The 19,160-nt window shown below is 38.6% G+C and overlaps 4 protein-coding genes across 5 annotated transcripts; 2 read left to right on the plus strand and 2 right to left on the minus strand.

Annotated features, from left to right (window-relative positions):
- Positions 1-115: 115 nt before the first annotated feature.
- On the plus strand, positions 116-4,408 carry LOC126607708 (aspartokinase 1, chloroplastic-like). Of its 2 annotated transcripts, none has more exons than XM_050275415.1 (13): positions 116-652; positions 755-837; positions 928-968; positions 1,124-1,275; positions 1,430-1,579; positions 1,705-1,800; positions 2,039-2,155; positions 2,581-2,700; positions 2,813-2,905; positions 3,031-3,147; positions 3,673-3,789; positions 3,891-3,953; positions 4,029-4,408. In XM_050275415.1, the coding sequence occupies exons 1-13, from the start codon at positions 260-262 to the stop codon at positions 4,179-4,181; spliced, it is 1,695 nt and encodes a 564-aa protein (XP_050131372.1). In that variant the 5' UTR covers positions 116-259; the 3' UTR covers positions 4,182-4,408. The 2 variants fall into 2 exon arrangements, with proteins under 2 accessions (XP_050131372.1, XP_050131371.1); XM_050275414.1 differs by having other exon boundaries at positions 117-652; positions 1,121-1,275.
- A 1,183-nt stretch (positions 4,409-5,591) lies between these two features.
- On the minus strand, positions 5,592-6,776 carry LOC126609075 (F-box/kelch-repeat protein At3g06240-like). Its single transcript, XM_050277093.1, has one exon. The coding sequence runs from the start codon at positions 6,774-6,776 to the stop codon at positions 5,592-5,594; it is 1,185 nt and encodes a 394-aa protein (XP_050133050.1).
- A 483-nt stretch (positions 6,777-7,259) lies between these two features.
- Positions 7,260-8,906, plus strand: LOC126608970 (uncharacterized). The gene is made up of 7 exons (XM_050276988.1): positions 7,260-7,606; positions 7,685-7,817; positions 7,930-7,973; positions 8,050-8,160; positions 8,236-8,328; positions 8,395-8,501; positions 8,595-8,906. Exons 1-7 carry the CDS (start codon positions 7,515-7,517, stop codon positions 8,714-8,716), a joined length of 702 nt encoding a protein of 233 aa, XP_050132945.1. The 5' UTR covers positions 7,260-7,514; the 3' UTR covers positions 8,717-8,906.
- Positions 8,907-9,016: 110 nt separating this feature from the next.
- LOC126608972 (light-regulated protein, chloroplastic-like) lies at positions 9,017-9,872 on the minus strand. Its single transcript, XM_050276989.1, has 3 exons — positions 9,584-9,872; positions 9,339-9,500; positions 9,017-9,237 (listed from the first exon to the last, which is right to left on the minus strand). The coding sequence occupies exons 1-3, from the start codon at positions 9,769-9,771 to the stop codon at positions 9,162-9,164; spliced, it is 426 nt and encodes a 141-aa protein (XP_050132946.1). The 5' UTR covers positions 9,772-9,872; the 3' UTR covers positions 9,017-9,161.
- Between the last annotated feature and the right edge of the window lie 9,288 nt (positions 9,873-19,160).

Consider the following 19,160-nt stretch of genomic DNA (forward strand, 5'->3'; position numbering starts at 1 on the left):
TGAAAAATGCCACGAAAACTTTAATTTTCTATAAGATGTTAGCGAAACGACACCGTATCGGCGAATAAAATAGGTGGCACAGGTGCTTTTTACTTTTCACAGAAAATCTCCGTTAATTCTGGCTTCGAAAAAAAAGGGGGTGTAGGCACCGCCAATAAAATATTCAGTCGCGCCTTTTGTTTGGTTGCCGAGAAAATCCAGCAAAATCGAAACCCTAAAATTTGATAATTCGTCGAAGCAACTTGGGTAAGCAAAGCAAATGGAGGCTTCGTTGCATTTCCGCGGGGTTAGAATCCCCTGCTACTCGCGAACTCCGAGACTCATGCACTTGTCCCAGGTCTCCTCCGCGTTGTCGCCGTCGCGATCACTCTACGCGGCGGTGGAAAATGCATGCAGAAGGAGTAGGCTGAGAGCTAAGAGCGAGAAGAGAAGAATCGAAGCTGTGCTTGGAGAAGAAGAGGAGGAAGAGAATGCGACAGAGAGCCGTGGGTCCGATGCGGTGCCGTTTACGTGCGTGATGAAGTTTGGGGGATCGTCGCTGGCGTCGGCGGAGAGGGTGAGAGAGATTGCTCAGCTCGTTGTCAGCTTTCCCGATGAAAAGCCTATCATCGTGCTCTCTGCCATGGGGAAGACCACTAATAACCTCTTACTTGTAATGCACTTTTCATAAATATCGAATTAGTTTCTTTAATGCTCTGATTTAATCGGTGAAGAATGATGAGGTTGAATGCTATGATTTGTATCATGCATTTAGGCTGGGGAGAAGGCCGTTAGCTGCGGGGTTTCGAATGCGTCCGAAATCAAAGAATTGAGCTTTGTAAAACAACTCCATCTCAGGTTAGCTCATAGTTTTCTTTTTGTTCTTATTTTCTTTTTAATTGCGACTTTGGAACTGGTGTTAAAAACTGTGTGGTTGCATTTGCTCAGGACTGTCTATGAACTTGGAATCGATGCCTCCGTTATTTCGGGTAATGAATTTAATTATTGAAGGGATGAAAAAAATATGCAAACTTTTCTGTTTCGGTGTGGTCAAGTTTTGAAATTTTGATAATGATGTGAAGGATCAGAGGTTAATTGGAATTTCGGGTATTTGCTTTTCTTTGTTTTGCATATTTTGCAGTAGTCTTGGAAGAACTAGAGCAACTGCTGAAGGGAATAGCTATGATGAAAGAGTTGACTCTCCGAACAAGAGACTATCTAGTTTCATTTGGAGAGTGCATGTCTACAAGAATCTTTGCAGCTTATCTAAATAGCATTGGTGTTAAGGCGCGCCAAGTATGTATACCCTGTCTTTAGAAAATATGTTTCTCACATTGTTTCTTTTTTTCTTTTCCAAACCCTCGATTGCATTTTGATTATGTTCGTTTTCTTTTAGTAGAAGCCACTAAAGCTTTCTTTTTTGTGATGCTTGCTGCTTAATGTATTGCAGTATGATGCATTTGACATTGGTTTCATAACAACAGATGACTTCACCAATGCTGACATCTTAGAGGCAACTTACCCATCTGTCGCTAAGCGTTTATATGACGATTGGATTAGTGATCCTGCAATTCCTGTTGTTACTGGCTTTCTCGGAAAGGTCTTTCTCCTGGCTAGCTGCCCAATGCAATTCGTGCTCATGTGCATGCTTTAAAGTATCTGTTTCTCAGGAAATTAACTTTATTAGCTGGGCTTTCAACATCACATATGTTTTACTGGTTGTAGGGCTGGAAAACTTGTGCAGTCACTACCCTGGGCAGGGGTGGTAGTGATTTGACAGCCACAACAATAGGCAAAGCCCTAGGCCTGCGAGAAGTTCAGGTGAGATTTGGCTCTGAATGCACGTACCACCAGAAGTCATCTGCAGATATGCACCTATCATGCATGCATTCACCACAATTATGCTGATTGTTGTCTGTTACTTTATGGATCTAGCTAATATTACGGCCATTTATTTGAGACTTTGTTCATTTCTTTTTTTAATTAGAACTTATGCTAATATTTTTACCTTTCAATTATTGGAAAAGCTATACAGAAGCTAATTTGACATTTTTAGCAGGTGTGGAAGGATGTTGATGGTGTTTTGACCTGCGATCCTAGTATATGTCCTGTTGCAGAACCTGTTCCTTTTTTGACTTTCGATGAGGCAGCTGAGCTTGCATATTTTGGTGCTCAGGTTAGATTCTGTTTGTTCTTTCAGTTTAGATGTCATTTTGTATTTCTAATTAAATGGACTCAATCAGTTAGTTGAAATATTAGTCTTGATATTATATCTGCAGTCTCTGTTTATGAGAGAAACTATGGCACAAAGAGTTAACCTAATGAAAGGTTATCAAATGGACTTTGGGATCCCATCCATGAAGTTCTCTAGACTAAGTTTGCAGACTACAGCTTATTTTTGCATGAGCATCTTTCATTGAGATGATTAGGATGGCATCCGTCATGGTCGGTTCATTTGTTTCATGTGTATATTGTAATTAGAGAGACAAACCATTAATCTTCTGATTTGTATGGTGAAACGTAGATAAGAGTCCACATGAGAGCTTGCCATTTAGAATGAGTAGTAGAAAAAGAAATATAATCACAATGACAACTGTGCAGGTTCTACATCCTCAATCCATGAGACCAGCTAGAGATGGTGAAATACCTGTTAGGGTCAAGAACTCCTATAATCCCAAAGCTCCTGGTACCCTCATCACTAAAACAAGAGATATGAGCAAGGTTTGGGCAGCTTAATCCTTTTTTTTACTTGAGAAGTGAAGCATGTGTAAGGATTTGAACATTCTTGCTCTTTTATTTATTTCCCCAACTTATCCGTTCAAATGAACTTTAGGCTGTTCTAACTAGCATAGTTCTGAAGCAAAATGTCACCCTGTTGGATATTGTCAGTACACGCATGCTTGGGCAAGTTGGTTTCCTTGCAAAGGTGAGTGAATCTTTGTTTCCTTGGTTTTGTTTTCTACTTGTTGCCCTTATTGGTTTTGGGTTTTGAAATTTCCAATCGTAACTGGCATGATTTCCCTCCTCCATTGGGGTTCATCATCCAAATAGGTGTTCTCAACCTTCGAAGATTTGGGCATATCTGTGGATGTTGTTGCAACAAGTGAAGTTAGTTTATCTTTGACATTGGATCCATCAAAATTTTGGAGTAGGGAACTAATTCAGCAGGTAAGCATATAAATTTTATATCATTTGTCAAGGATTTACTTGTCGTGTGTGCTTAGTTGTAATGTTTTCAAAGCTGTGCATGATTTCTAAGGTACCTCTGGAGAAGATGCATCCTATTGTAATTATCCACGATGGGAAATACATAAAGATGTGCATGCAAAATACATAGAAAATAGATATTCATGCAAAATACATAGAAAATAGATATGCATTGTTGGCCTCAAGTTTCATGTTTGTTAAGAATCAATTCTGATACATCTCGAGTTGAAAGATTTGTCTGGAACTCAAAACTTTTTGGGTAGGGGATGACAATTTGACTGATGGGGATCCAGCTTAATGGCATGGGACTAAAAGTTAGAAATAGTCCCCAAACATGTCCCCATACTTAATGCAAGTACCCTTGTATGATTTTCAGATGTACAAAATTGAAAAACCATTTTTTTTTATTTCCTTGTTTCAAGTTCCAACCCCCAAGTGTTCTTTCTAGTTTTCTAAATGCATATGAAATGGTGCCATACGTAACAGGAACTTGACCACATGGAAGAAGAACTCGAAAAAATTGCATTCGTGAATCTTCTGCAGCACAGATCAATCATCTCGCTCATAGGGAATGTTCAGTATTCTTCACTGATACTAGAAAAGGTGTCGTATTTCTCTCTGCAATGTTCCAGTAATTGATGTCTTCTTTCAGTAGTGTATTATTTTTCTCTTCTTTCTTAACTCGTGGACTTCCGTTCTCACAGGCATTCCATGTTCTTCGAACCAATCAAGTCAATGTTCAAATGATCTCGCAAGGGGCATCCAAGGTCTCTTGTCCTGAATAAATAAGATTTCACTCGTTCTTTTTTTTTGCTTCTAATATTTGATTTGCTATAAATCAGGTAAACATCTCATTGATAGTAAATGATAGTGAGGCTGAAAAATGCGTCAAGGCCCTTCACCATGCCTTTTTTGAGAGCGGCGACCTGTCTGAGCGAGTACCAGAATTTGGATTTGGAAATGGGTCGGCCTCGCTATTACCAGTAGAAACATGATGATTATGAGGCAGTCTTATCTTCTGAACACAATTTTCTTCTTAGCTGACTTGAGCTCATACTCTTAAATACAGTAGTTGCAAACTTACGAGTCATCTCCATCCGAATTCCTTGAAATATTATGTTTCTTTTGCTATTTTTACATTCGCCAAATATGACGGGCAACCTCAGCAAGATTTATGCTATGATTTCTTCAGCAAGGTAGTCGATTGACGTTGCCTTTTTAATTTTTACTTATCAATTTTCCCAGTCTTCTCTGTTGGAACGTGGAGGGAAACTATGAAAATTTATAGGTAGGGTAACGAGGGTGGGTGACTATTTGCGTTAGTAACGAGGAAGAATAAAACGCTGGCACCACCTAAATTATGGTATATGCAAATTAGACGGATCATGGAGGCCAAGGCCGAATAAGCTACCAAACTACGTGTTGGGGTTGGGGGTACAAGGCTGAAAAGTTGATCAACTAATTATTGTTTGATCTTTTCAATGTTGGAAGAAGTACCAAGTTCGAATTCGACACCCATAGACCTTCACATTTCAACAAAGGACTGAAGGAGCAACGCTATATGGATACATATACTGTGTCAAAGTGAAGTCATCAGCTTTAACCGAATTCAAACATGAGCTTGGAATTCTTGCGTTACGAAATGGTCAGATGGACACTCCGTCTGCACAAAAAATAGTGATTTAAGGAGAAATTTTAATCCTTAGTCCTTAAGTGCAGTGGGAAGCCTAAGAATTCCTAACAGTCGGGGACAAAGCTCCGCGTCTCAGGGATTACTTCGATGCTCTACTTGCGGATCAATCCAATCGATCAAGACCAAACGAAGCTTATTAGGCGAGCCTTTTCAAGTATTGAGGTGCAAGTGATTGGAGATGAAGGAAGATGATATGATCGATCAACTGGAATTTATTCTTTCCTCTTAGGTGAGCCTATTCAAGCGAAGCCTACTACCTTTAAAAGTTATGTTTCTTTAATTTGTGCTCCTTTTTATTTTCACTTTTCCAAACCATGATCTGATCGATCAACTGAAATTTATTCTTCCAGTAATGGCGCAGCACTTTTGGGCACGATCTATTTGTTTCATTCAGCTTAACACGTTTTGCACCAAATCTAAACAGATATGTCAATAAACTGGCCTGGATATACAAACAATAGATGATTCAACATCACACTTTTTTTTAGTAAACCAACAAAATGCGTTTAGAGCACGTATAATGGAGATGTTAAGACACGGTTAGCTTAGGAACGGGAAGAAGTAAGGAATTCGTATAACATTCAATTCGAACTAGCAAAATGTACGTTGGGAAGAAGAGCGTGAAACTTGGAAAATAAAAGGAGAAAGGAAACATTTGTAACATGTTGCTCTTTGCCCTGCTGATACTTTATCCATGGAGCTGGCCAATCGATTAGTAGGAAACAGCATTGGGCTGGCTAAGTAAGATGAGACTCTCTACAAAAGGATTCATTGATGAGTAGCCATCTAGAGCAGTTGCAGCATTTTTATTTCCGGTCTTGAAATCCACCACTATTGCCCGCCTATCGCCATCCACCAATATTTTCATCACTAGTTCATCACAGCTATTGAAACCAAGAGGGCTAGTGGGACGATATCCCTTGAAGAGTACATTATTGTTATCTAGTTTCGTCCACGATTTCACCGCACCATATTCTTTCATGACCCACAAATGAAGCCCATAGACAAAATGTTCTCCTCCGTTGTCAATCTGAACCAAGGCAAGAGACTCTCCATATCTTAAAATGTAACATGGGCAACCTGTTTTTCTAAAACCTTCAGGCATCACGATCTCGTGGAAGAGTTCAGTGCCGAAATCAAACGACACAATGAGATGTTCTTTGGAATTTCTGTCACGGGGTAGAACCCAATGCATAGCACCCTTAAAAAATGCATCTTTCGACTTCCTCAAGAACACTGAGCACAAATAAGCAGGAAAAACAGCAGTTGCAGCAGTTCTAAGACTTGTCCAACATCCATTAGCCAAGGAGTAAACCTCAACCCCCAACAAAGAATTCCTCACAGTAACAATCCTCAAGACCTTGTAGTCATTGGTCAGTGAATCATAGCCAAAGAAATAGGTTTGTGTATCCTTAAAGTTGTTCTTCTTAATATTAGGGCTAGGCAAAATCACATACTTTCTGACTGAAGGGTTCCAAATGATTGTGGGGGCATCTTCGTCCTGCAACAGTCCGTCATGAGCAAGGCATATAATCCCGTTACAAGTTCCGACCATTGACAAGTGACTAAAACAACGTTTTATTACGTCTGGAATTGCTGGTTTGATAAGCTCGGCGTAACCAGATGGAGAACTAAGGATATTCCCATAATACGAGTAGTAACTATTACCATACCATCCATTCTTCTTTCGTAGAAGAAGATGATGTCGACCATCGCTATTGTTTTCGTGTTCGGATTGTATCGACAAGGACCGCCTGAGATAGGTGTCAATGAAGGTGCAACTTTTGATCACAGAGTTCCACGTCTTGCACACTCTTCTAACTTTGATTACAGATTTGAAGGGCAACCTCACCAAGATATCTGCTACGATTTCTTCAGGAAAGCAGTTGATTGACATTGCTTTTTTCCTTTGATTTTCAGAAATCCATGTTTCGACTGTTTCCAAGAGATGGCGGCGGTGCAAGAGAGTTGGTGGTTCTTATTCGCGTTGAAAGGGTGCAGGGAGAAATTTTGGCAATTTACAGGTAGGGTTTTCGTGAATGTATAACAAGGATTTGGTGTTTAGGGTTTTCATGAATTATATGCGTATGTCACATTAATTAATGAATTTATCTTATTGGATGTTAGTTGTATACATTAAATGTCACAAGATATGATACACCAATATAAATATATCGTTGTCTTAAATAAATAAAAAGTCAAACGATAGTGATTTTTATTTGAAAAAATAAAAATGCATACAATCTTTTAAAAGGGTGTCCTGCATAATATTTTTAAAATATTTTTGACATAATTTGTGCATGGATTGGTTTATTTTTAAATTGTGTTGTTCATTATTTTATTTTTAAACAAACAATATTATTTACAATAAGGAGTTGAGTTGAGTTAAGTCTCATAACAATAATGTAATTCTAATTCGTATTTAATGAGAATCGAATCGGAGAAAAGCTTGTGACAAAAAAAATAAGGAAAAAAAACTACGATGATGGGCTGGTTATATGCTAGGCCCGTAAAATTAAAGAAAAGTTTTTGTTAGGCCCCGGCATTGTGATTTGAACCAATGTAATGAATTTCCATCAGACGGCTGACGACGCACCTCCACCCTTGAGCCTTCAGCTTTCAGCAGCTCTCGACCATGGTGCGGAGATTTTTCTCCGTGCGGCAAATGGACCTCCAACAAAACCACCAATGCCACCCTATTCTACTTCTCTCTGGCCCTCCTTCCTGGTACTTTTCATAATTCAAACTCTCTCCCTCTCTCTCTCTCTCTCTCTGCGATTGCTTAGTGCTCTCTTTTTTTGGCAGCGGAAAGACCTCCTTACTATTCCAGTTTGCATTCAACTCCGCCATGGAGGTCGCCCATCAATGCACAAATGGTCAAGTAACTTTCATCTGCAACCGCCGCAGGTTAGAGGTCAAACGGCCCTATCTTTCCCAGGTACCTTTCCTCTTCTCATTTTTTTTTATAAGGAGTTGGCTCATTCCCCGCCAATTGGTTGTGGGGTAGACCTCAACTTCCTAAGTTATTAATTTTGGTTAAAACCGTACAGGGCGTTGATTCATCCTCCGAAGCATTTCGACGAATACGAATGAAGTAAGTCGATTGACCCTTTAAGGAATGAACAATGGTGATGCAAAAAATGGGGTTCTTGAGGTTGTGATTTGTGTAGGTATGTGGACGATGAGGAAGGAATTAAGAAGTACTTTGCTGCATTTCATCTGCACGAAACATTTCCGGCCACGGTTGCCATCGATGATTTTGGAGATTTCTTTGATACAAGGTGCTTCCTTTCTTCTTTTTTCATGGACTTTCAACTATTTACAAAGATTAATTCTTTTCTCCTTGCAATTTGAAGGAGCTGCCAAGAAAGATACGGAAACCCACGAGGAAGGGACTTGGCAATGGTTCGGACACTGGCTTTGTGTCACAATGCCATGATCCATGCCAAGTGAGTGACTATTGTGATTACAGTTAGTGACTTATCTTTCTCTTATGGTTTGATTTTTTATGGTAGCGAAACAAGGCCTTGCAAGCTTGTGTTATCGGATACGCACCATGGAGACTCCCCGCGGTTGCTCTTCATATACAAAAGATGGGTTTCGACCATTTTTACAATTCAAGGTTGGTTTAGTTTAGCAATAGGGGTGGTTATACATTGTAAATTTATGTAGAATATTCCGTATTGTAAGCGGTTTTGGTACGTTGAACTTGAAGGTGATGGCTCTGGATCGTTTATTGTTAAAGACCATAGCAATTCAGGGGGAAGCAAGAGTGCTAAGTACTCCGTAGCTCTCCAGAATCTTTTGCTAGAGGAGATCACTGAAGCAAGTGAATAGTAGGTGTATCGAATTCAGGCTCGAAATTGATCCAGGCTCCATGACTTTTGATCCCTGCATTATGTCAGAGTTAATATCAGCTTCACCTTCATTACTTTTGCTGACATTGAGAGTTCTGTAAAAACCCTTGGGTTCTCTGTGACGTGCTTTCTCTGAACCATGATCCGATCAGTTTTTCGAGTTTCCAGAAGCAGTTTAGGTACATCTTTTGTTAGTTCAAATATATAGAGAACATACTGATTCATCAATTTATACGGTTTCGGAGAGTCGGAATTTTTTAAAAATTTAACAACAAAAGTATGGAGCTATTAGTTTGTACCGGGTTTATTACTGTTTCATGTACATAAATATTCAAGAACCATGCCAACTACTCTTCCAAGTAGTAATTATTCATAGAATATTACAGTCAGCAGTAAAAACTGAGAAGAGACGCTCATGGAGGGGCCTAGTTTACCCCTCTCTGATACTCTGGCTCACAGAATTCTCCTCCCAGATCATCACAGGCCTCCCCAGGAAAGACCCTGCAGCAATCATTAAGATAATTAACCAGTTAACCATAACACGAAAATTTGAGATCTTAAACCATTTGAAGATGAGTTTTACTAAAATCGGTCGATCTTACGTCTTGGGACTATCATACTCTAGATAATCTCTATCCAGCTGCTCAGAAACAGTCCTGGCTGTGCTGCTCCTGCCCTCTTCCGGTTTAAGCTTCACTTCGGGATACATTTCGGCATCACAAGCTTCTCCTCCGACTGTTTCGCAAGCCTCTGCCGGGAAAACACTGCAGAATCCACAATCAACGTTTGAAACAATCGATCGGAAAATTAAGACCAAGACAGATTGAGAAAAAACGAATTGACTTACGAAGTGATGGAGCTGTAATCGACAGATGAAGGATCGCCCCCTGTCACATTGGTTACCCTGAGGGGAGGGCACCTTGAGGGTTGTAGTGGCCTCGGAAGGGAGCTGCATGGCAAGGCCAGGGATTTGGTGGTTACAAAAGCAAGAGGTGACACTGATGAAATTGGTGAGAGACGTAGAGTGGCCTGCATTTTGATGGCTTGTAATTTAGAAGTTGGGGTTTAATTTGCTGAGTCTAAAGAGGGGCAAAGTTCCAGCCAAACTATATAGCATCAGCTTTGGGACATGACTTGGATGGATATTGGATAAGGTGGCAAAGATTTTTTGAGAAAAGATAAGGTCGTAACTTCTTGGTGAACCATTAAACGTTGAGAGATACCCATGAAATTGGACTTTTCTTTCTCATTTCTTCTCCATGGGGAATTAATTTATGCAACTTTTTTTTTTTTCTCTCTTTTTGGCACATCATATTTATTACTCACTTGATACTTCTTTAAGATCAAAACAAAGCAGAAAGCGAAAGGAGAGTTTGAAAATCACCTAACATTTTTTTAGGTGTAATTGGATTAGATAGAACCCACCAAAGAAAGGTACTGCCATGGGGATGACAAAAAACTCCATGGCTTTCGATATTGGCCGAGACCCGACCCTAATGGGGTGGTTATATGGAGCTGGATATGGAGTGATGATCAGGGCCGTTTCTGATATTTTAGGGGTCCTGTGCGAAATTTGTAAAAGGGCCCATTCCTTAAAATAGTATTAAAAAATGAGAAATTAGGTTTTCATCCTTCCTTTTGCTACTTTATTGATTAAAATCCTATTTCTTTTCAATTTTTGATCAAGGTCCTTGGGTATTAATAACATAATTAATTATTTTAATAATAATGTATATTTTTTTATTTCTAAATATATTCATTTAATGTTAAAAATGTACAATTAGTATATTTATATTTATGACTAAAATTTTTATCATATATTTTTAGTTTTAGTTTGTACCCATTTTTAATTTGTAATTTTTTTTAATTTGTACCAATTTTCTTTTCAATTTTAATTTGTACCCATATATTCATTTCTTTGTGTGCCCATATTTTTTAAAGTTTATTAGTATTTGTACCCATATATTTTTTTTATTTGTACTTTTTATTTTGCTAAATGTACCCATGCTAATTATATGTACCCATTCATGTAAAACTTTTTAATCTTAAAATGTACTCATTCTTAAATATACCTATTTGTTATATGTAAAATGTACCATTTTTTTTATATGAAATCTATTCAATTTTTTTCTAATCCATTTTTAAACTTATATGGGTACATTCTTTTTTCTTTGATTTTAAAATGTATCAATGTCAAGTTTAATCGAAGAAATTTACTAATGTTATTAAGCCTAATATCTTTTTTTTTTTTGTGATTTTGAAGAATGTACCCATGTTTATACACACACACACACACAATAGTATATTTATATTTTAATATTTTTAATCCCATAAATTATGGTTTTTTATAAAATCTCATTTATATAAACAACTAAAATTTCTAATTTTTAATTTAAAAAATATAGTAACGTACATAGAAATAAATTATCATATTAATTTCAGGGACCTCAATCAAAAATTAAAAATCAACAAGGTTTCAATCAAAGAATATTCATAATTAAGGACCGCATCCAAAGTCTTCCTTAAAAAAAAGTAAAACAATGTATTGATGTTAGAAAACAATCCCTTAAATCAAAGTAAACTTTAGCACTCATCAATTCTCAATTTACAAATGTCATTATTTATAAGTAAAAAAGCTACAAACATAACTTTCACTAGATAATCAAAAGCAATTCAATCTTAAACAACCAAACATGAAATTAAGAAAGAAAGAAAAAAACCTTCAAAACTCTAACTTTAAAGTTCACTTGATTATATAAGCTTATTATATAATAAAATTGGAAAACTATGTTTTTTTTGGTGTTATTATTGACAATCAGAATATCTCATTGCAATAGAAGTGAGATGCTAAGGATACTAAATTTGTAAACAAAATTTTGTAAATTAAATGACATGTAAGTTGATGATTAGATTATTACTTAAGTATTGATAAACGTGATTATTTCCTATTGGTGACTCATCATTTAGTTCACAAATTTAGTATTTCTAGCATTACCCTTTTATATTTAGAAACGAAAAAAATTTACTATTATAAGGAATGCACAATGAGATTTTAAAGTACTAACAAAAACAATTTTCTAAATATATAACATCATTACATAATATTAGATGACAAAAGTTTTAGAGATCCTTTCAAATTTGGGACCATATGCGACTACCTATTTCGCTCTCCCCCCCCTCCCCCCTCCCCCCCCCCCCCCCCCCCCCCCAAATGCCCCCTCTGATGGTGATGGTTTGGCATCCCTCAATTTGAACCCGGCCCGATTATGTATTTGTATTAATATAATTTTTAGTATCTTGAATTTATTTATTTTTTGTTCAATTAGTCATTCGACGTGGTGGAATGATGATCATTCAAAGGATTATAGGTTGCTATTACAGTTGTGTGAATTATGTTTAATGTTATTTACTTTTTTATTACTTTTAATAGGTACTCACACTAGTTGATTATTGATTAACTTTTCTTGAATAGTTATAGTTTAGAGATAATTTTTTATGTTTGGCGGGTTGGCTGGTGCGGTTTAGAGGTTTCTTCCCATGTGGATGCGGAGATGGGGAATTCCCGTTCATAAATAATGATTATGGATGCGTTTCAGGGAAAATGATCCTCGTCGGATCCTTGGGATCCGGAGGATCCTGTAATCATATACGTTCATTGTACATAGTAAGGTTAATTTTCGTTAGGTACTATTTATATTTAATTTTAAATTTTAAATAATTTCTGACAGTACGATATACGATGTACAATGAATGGATGGAGAAAAATCACTAACAGAGGCGGAGATGAATGTGGCACCAATTCCCGCCTCGCCCCGTTGCTATCCCTATGTATACCGCGTTGAGGCCCAAACAACCATGTAGGCGATGAAAAAAAGGAAAAAGAGATTAACATGTCCTCCCTTATGGAACTTTTGTTTTCTTGGTGATACAACGGGGCTATACAAGCCCGAATCAAAAGACAAACCTAAGACTAAACAAATAGCTCTCTGTCTAGAAACCTCAGAAAGATCATTCATAAGGGCAGACTGGACAAAAGGGGAGGGTGCTCAAACCAGCTGCATCCTAAGTCGAAAGGATGACTCAGTTTGGCTAACTACCATGTTGAAACTGCAAATGATCGAAATGATTGAACAAACGGAGACAACCACTAATCAAACAGCCAAAGGGTGGCGATTCTAAAAAGAGAAATGCTAAGGAAACTTGCACACTCTTAGGAACGAAAACATGAATATGAATAGATTGTTCGACAAAGTCCTTACGTAGGAAACAGTGTGAATAGATTGTTCGACAACGTCCTTAACTAGTAAGTAGCAATAACTTTTCCTATGGATCCATTTAGGATAACTAGGTAATTAGTAGTAAACAGCATCAGGATGACCATGTAAGATAACACTCTATGCAGATTCACTGCCGAGTACCATTAAACCGTTTAAACTTTTTGAGCTTTGTTTGGTCGGAAAATCCACTATTAGGAAGGTTGGTCGCGAAGCGAAATAAGGCATTGTGAACACTAATTCATCACGGTTTTGAAACCAAGAAGACAACCTAAATGAAGAGCACACGATTATCGCATTTAGTCCACCATTCTGCCACACCATACTCTTTCACGACCCATCATAGGAATTTTTATTGTTTCAATCTCAATCAAAGCAAGAGATTCCCCATATTTGAAAACCAGAGAGTTCAAACATTTTCTTCTCAAAGCTTCCGGCATCCATCTCACCAAATAATTCAGTACTCAAATCAAAGCAAAAAAAATGAAATATTCTTCGCCATACCCATTTTTTGAAGCATTCAAATAATACCGCGCGCATAATGGAGGATTTAATTTAACTACTTCAAAGTATAAGCTCCAGAAATCTAACAAGTAACTAATGATTGGTTCTATTAAGTCTTGACACGAAGGAAATAATAAAAATCTGTAAATCACACCTCTTGCTGTTGTCTCTTGCTTGCTACTTAATTAGTAGGAAATTGCATTAGGGCGCTTGTTTGGATTAAAACTTAATTTTTGGCCCAAGGATGGAGTCGGCCCAAAGGGAGGCCTGGAGGAATAGAAGATCAAGGCCCGGCCGAAACTTGGGAAAGCAGGAAATGGCATTTTCTGACTTGATACAATTCATAAGGCCCACTTGCCTACCTACCCAAGGACCAAGTGGTGTAGACTGATCAGACTGCACAGCCCATAAAGTACTTTATGGTGGCATTACATGTAATAAGGCTGATGAGTCATCACCCTCAGACCGCATTCGGGCAGAGCTGTCGCTACAGGAGCCAAACCGAGTTGTCTATAAAAGGAGGAAGAGAAGACATGAATAAGGACACTCAATCAAACAAACAAAAGCACAAACTCTGCTCAAAAAGCCAGATTTGCCTTTCAAAACGAAGCTGTAGTCAGCCCAAGCCTTCATCCCCCGCGGGATAATCTTTTCTCCTAACCTCTGTAATAGCTCTACTACCTTGTTCGAACTTGTTGTAGTATCGATTCACCTTTTGTATTCTCCTTTCCTCTCTCCCTCTCTAAGCTTTCAGACATTTGACAGAACTACAAAGATAGGGACCTGCAAGACGATCAGCCTTAATTGATAAGGTTTAATCTTGCCCGACCTGCTTTGCACTGTCTTTGTCTTCTCTTTCTCTAAAGTCTAGCAATATGTTGTATATTTCCAGTTATATGCAAGTTATTTCTAGCAAAATCACGATGACAAAGCTTTCTCAGTACTTGGATCCGATTTGAATATATCTTCAGTGTTTAAATCAGATCCAAGCCCTCAGGCATGTAAATCTGATTAGTTTAAAAGTCATTGGCCTCAAGGCATAAAAAAGAACTTTATGTGGACTTAACCCATCCACGACAATCCTTGATAAACGAGAAGTCCGAAGTTACTTGGGGCACAAGTAATCGACCTACCTCTTGGTTTTATTTCTATTATATCATGATTATCATAGAACGCTTAAGTATGGAATGGATTCTGATAGGAAGCCTCAAGGCCTACACCTAAGGCCCCACAAAGGCACTTATTTGGATTCATTCTATTCTGCGGTCTAGGTGGTTTGAGTATAAGAACGGACTCTAATGGGAAGCCTCAAGGCCTATACATAAGGCCCCACAAAGGCACCTATTTGGGTTCGCTCTACCTCTCAGACTCGGATAATCAGAAATATAATAGTTATAAGACTCCGACAACCATAAAGACCAAATATAATATGCTCAAGTACTGGTTTAGTTTGACAGGAAGCCTCAAGGCCTACACCTAAGGCCCCACAAAGGCACCTGTTATATCTAACACGGTTTCTCGGGCATATGCATATTCACAACTAAAACTTGACATCCATTCGACATCTGCCATGCTGAAGATGGCAGTGGCACGCCTGAGCACTAAAATGTTAACCTTGATTGTGAGCCTCAAGGCCTACACCTAAGGCCCCACAAAGGCACCTCTTAAAGTTAACGATGTCCTTCTCTTTCAGCCTTCCCCGAAGAGTCTTGCCCGACGAGACTTGCCCGACAAAGCCCGACAGGAAAGCAGAAGCCCGACAGCAGCCTTCAACCGGCGCCAATCTCCCAGGGGAGCTGTGTGCTCGTTGGCCAGGAAGTCATCCTCGACGGAAATTCCTGCCACGAACAGTGCTCAAGTAAGACAAGGCTCTCTACAAAAGGAAGGCTCTTTAACTGGATGCTGCTGCCATACATTCCAATGTCTTTAGCTTTGTTGGTCTTCAAATCCACCGCTACGATGATTCGCAAGTTAATAGAATCAACAAACACCAGTTCATCCTGACTTTTAAAACCAAGAAGCATCCAATCCTACCTTTCAAAATCAAGAGTTTTATAATACTTTTGCAGTCTTACACTAAGGTTGAATTCAGTCCACGATTCCGCCACACCATAAGTTTCTTGCTCTTCTTTGTCACGGAGTTGAACCCAATGCAGAGTACCATTCACAAAAACACTTTTGGAAGAAACCCCACCAAGCTTCCCATAATCAGGAAGAACAGCAGCACTAAAGCTTTTCCAAGAGCCCCGGGCCAAAGAGTAAACCTCAACCGCAAATGGGGTGTGAGTGTGACTACAAAAGTTAATTCACAATTCTCAATACCTTATAGTCATCATTCCGAGTATCATAGCAGTAATGAGTTTCTTTGGACACTTTCGTCGCCGTCTCCTTCCCCTTGGCCACAAGGTCGCAGCAGTACTAGTAATACAAGGCCAAGGCAAAACCACATACTTTCTAACTGAAGGGTTCCAAATTATTGTGCGGCCACGGGGGTACCAAGAAAGGCATGTAAGCCCATTACAAGTTCCAACCGTTTGCGCAGGAACTCCGAATTACACAACCAGTGGTACATTAAGCAAAGTGCAAGTGCACTGAAATGCAGGTTTAGGGTTAGGGTTAGGGTTAGGGTTATCCCCATAATACAACGAGTAGAAGTTATGGCCCTTGTTTATGAGAAGGAGCTGATCAAAACCATCGTTTTGGGTTTTGTGGTTGGATTGGATCAGTGATGAGCGGCTGAGATGGATGGCAATGAAGACACAGCTTTTGATCAGAAAGCACCATGATTTGCAGACCCCGCAGCATGTGATTAAGTATTTTAAGGGCAACCTCAGGAGGATTTCGTATAAGATCTCTACGGGAAAGTAGTAGTTGTAGTAGTACTGGACTGACGTTGCTTTTTTGCTTCAATTTCCCAAGTCCCCATATTTCTCTTCCAGCTTACAATTATCGGGTGATTTGGGAGTCTTTCTGGAATCCATGTTTCCAATTTGCTTCCAAAATATGGCGGCGCGGAAACTGCTCTAGTGATTGTGGGGAGAGAGAGAAATGGCAATTTATAGGTACGTAATTAAGGCAAGGCCAAGTATAATGTTTATGAAAATGACATATTGAAGCCAAGGCCCAAAAAGCTCCCAAATTGCATCCTTTAAGTCCTTGATTTGAGAAAATTTTCAGTAAGGCAGTTTGGTAGCATCAAAAGATTGAGATACTCATAGAATCGATCAAAACTCATCCATAACACCAGGATCATCCCTACTATCTATATAACTCTCATAGCGTGACAACTGACAACAGACAAGTTATTACCTTATATTGTTAATATGAAGAAAGAACACCCCCCCCCCAAATTACCCTTTAGACCTTGCGCAAAATGCTGACCAAAACAAACAAACATGTAGAGAATTGTCCAATTACTTGAGGTTTGAAAAGGACCCTTGATTGTTTTATATCAATTTTGTCCAGAAAAACATAATGTAGAATTTAATTCAACTAAATCAAAGTTTTTTAGTTGCAGTAATTTGCAAGGCATATTAGAAGTTCCTACTATAATATGTGTTGCTGGGCATCTAATCCGCTCTTGTTGCTGCTTCTTACTTGCTACTTAATTAGTAGGAATTTGCATTGGGCGCTGATCACGTAAGATAAAGTCTCTACGAACGGAAAAAATACTGAGGGGATTCAAAAGCCATCAACTACTTGAATATCTTTAGCTTTATTGGTCTTCAAATTCACCACTGCTATGGTTCGCCTTTATTTGTCAGCAGACTGATCGAAATTCGAAAGCCACTTTTGGAAGGATAAAGCCTGTAATTAGGAAGACCATCGGAACCGATACTTTTTCAAATTCCCTTGGCCAAAGTAAACCCCATCCTCAGATGAGGATTTGGATTCTCTCCGGATCCCTTCCCTGGGGATCTCGGGGATCAAGACACTATGACCGTTCATTAAAGATCATGCGGCCATAATTAAATACTTTATACGCAAAACGAGACTGTTTTACTTTTAAAAATATTTAATATTGACAGCACGATCTTTGATGAACGGCCCTTGTGCCTTGATCCCTGGGATCCCCAAGGAGGGGATCCGGAGAGGATCCAAATCCCTCATATGGGGTTAGCCGAACAGAAGTGTTCACACATCTCAAGACCTTAGGCCATCTCCAATCGAATGAGGGCCAGATGGCTCTCTTTGATCCTATAACCTTCCAATAAATTAATATTTTAATGAACAGTGTCAGACCATTTTTCTTACCATCTCCAACTGAGAGTCCAGAGGGCCTTAGGCCAAACATAGCCTTATGACAAAAAACCATCTCCAACTGAAGAGGCCAAATGATCATAGGGCCAAACATAATTTATTATTTTAAATGAATTACTTTGGTTACTTAAATTAAATTACCTCAATAATTTTTCGAGATGGAATCTCAATAATTTTACATCTCTGATCTCAAGTGTCAAGTGTTGATGTGTGAGTAACTTTGCAGATTTCTTGTCACTAAGGAATCTCAATAGATCAAGAAGGGCTCGTGCAAAAACATATGATGGGCCTAATTTTCCTTTTAATCCAATAACTGGTAATATCTCTTTAAATGAGTATATGAGGCGTCATAGGATGATACATTCTTGTGCCACAAATAAGTACCTACAACACGATCTTATTGCACATCTTTGGGCCAAAAGAAGCATGGAGTATACGTTTAAGTTTTATGTTGTTAAATGTTTTTAAAAATGTTGTTAATTTTTTTATGTTGTTTAATGTTACTTAATGTTATTTAATGTTGTTTCATGTTACTTAATGTTATTTAATATTGTTTAATGGCTTAGGAAGTTATAGGAAAACAATAGAATTTTTAAATTTTTTTAAAAAAGATTTTTTTTTTTTTTTAAATCAAATATAACGGCTAGTAGCCGTTGGTTTCAAAAATTTGGTCCGGCCAAGGGCTGGCTAGTTGGCTGAGTTGGGCGAGCCGGTTGACCTTTTTCTCTTTTTTTGGCCCGGTGGGGCCCACGAGCCATTTGGCCTAGTCCTTGGTTGGAGATAGTTTTGTTGTCATTTCAGGTTATTTTCGATCCTATAACCCTCTGGCCGGATCGGTTGGAAATGGTCTTATAGTCATTGGTTCGACAATCATAGCCGAAGGAATGGGTTTTTGCTGGCCTATCATTCGAAGAATCCTTTCGGAAGATGGACCTAGGCAATTTCACATACTTTATAACTGAAGGGTTCCAAATTCTGTGGTTGGATTGGATTAATGATGTGCGGCTGAGATACATGCGAATGAAGGCAGAGGTTTTGATCAGAGAGCACCATGACTGCGCACCAAGCTGCATTTGAGTAAAGATTTTGGTGGGGGGAACCACGGCAGGATTTCCCATCAGATTTCTTCTGGAAAGTTCCTATATAAATCATGTCTAGTTATTTCAAATACATTATATAAGGTTTAAGAGGAATATGTGGTCAAGTGGACCACCAAATACATGGGATTATGGCAATGGAATCATAGGCTTGGTTGGCATTCACTTTGCTTTTTTCCTTCTTTCAAGCATGCTAATTTTGGCCCCAAATGCATGACCTGCCGGGTTTCTCAGTATCCCCACCACAAGCTTTTTACATTCTTTTCTTGCTTCCTAGCCTTTGTTCATC

The sequence above is a fragment of the Malus sylvestris genome, chromosome 16 (assembly GCF_916048215.2).
Source record: "Malus sylvestris chromosome 16, drMalSylv7.2, whole genome shotgun sequence".
Lineage (NCBI taxonomy): Eukaryota > Viridiplantae > Streptophyta > Magnoliopsida > Rosales > Rosaceae > Malus > Malus sylvestris.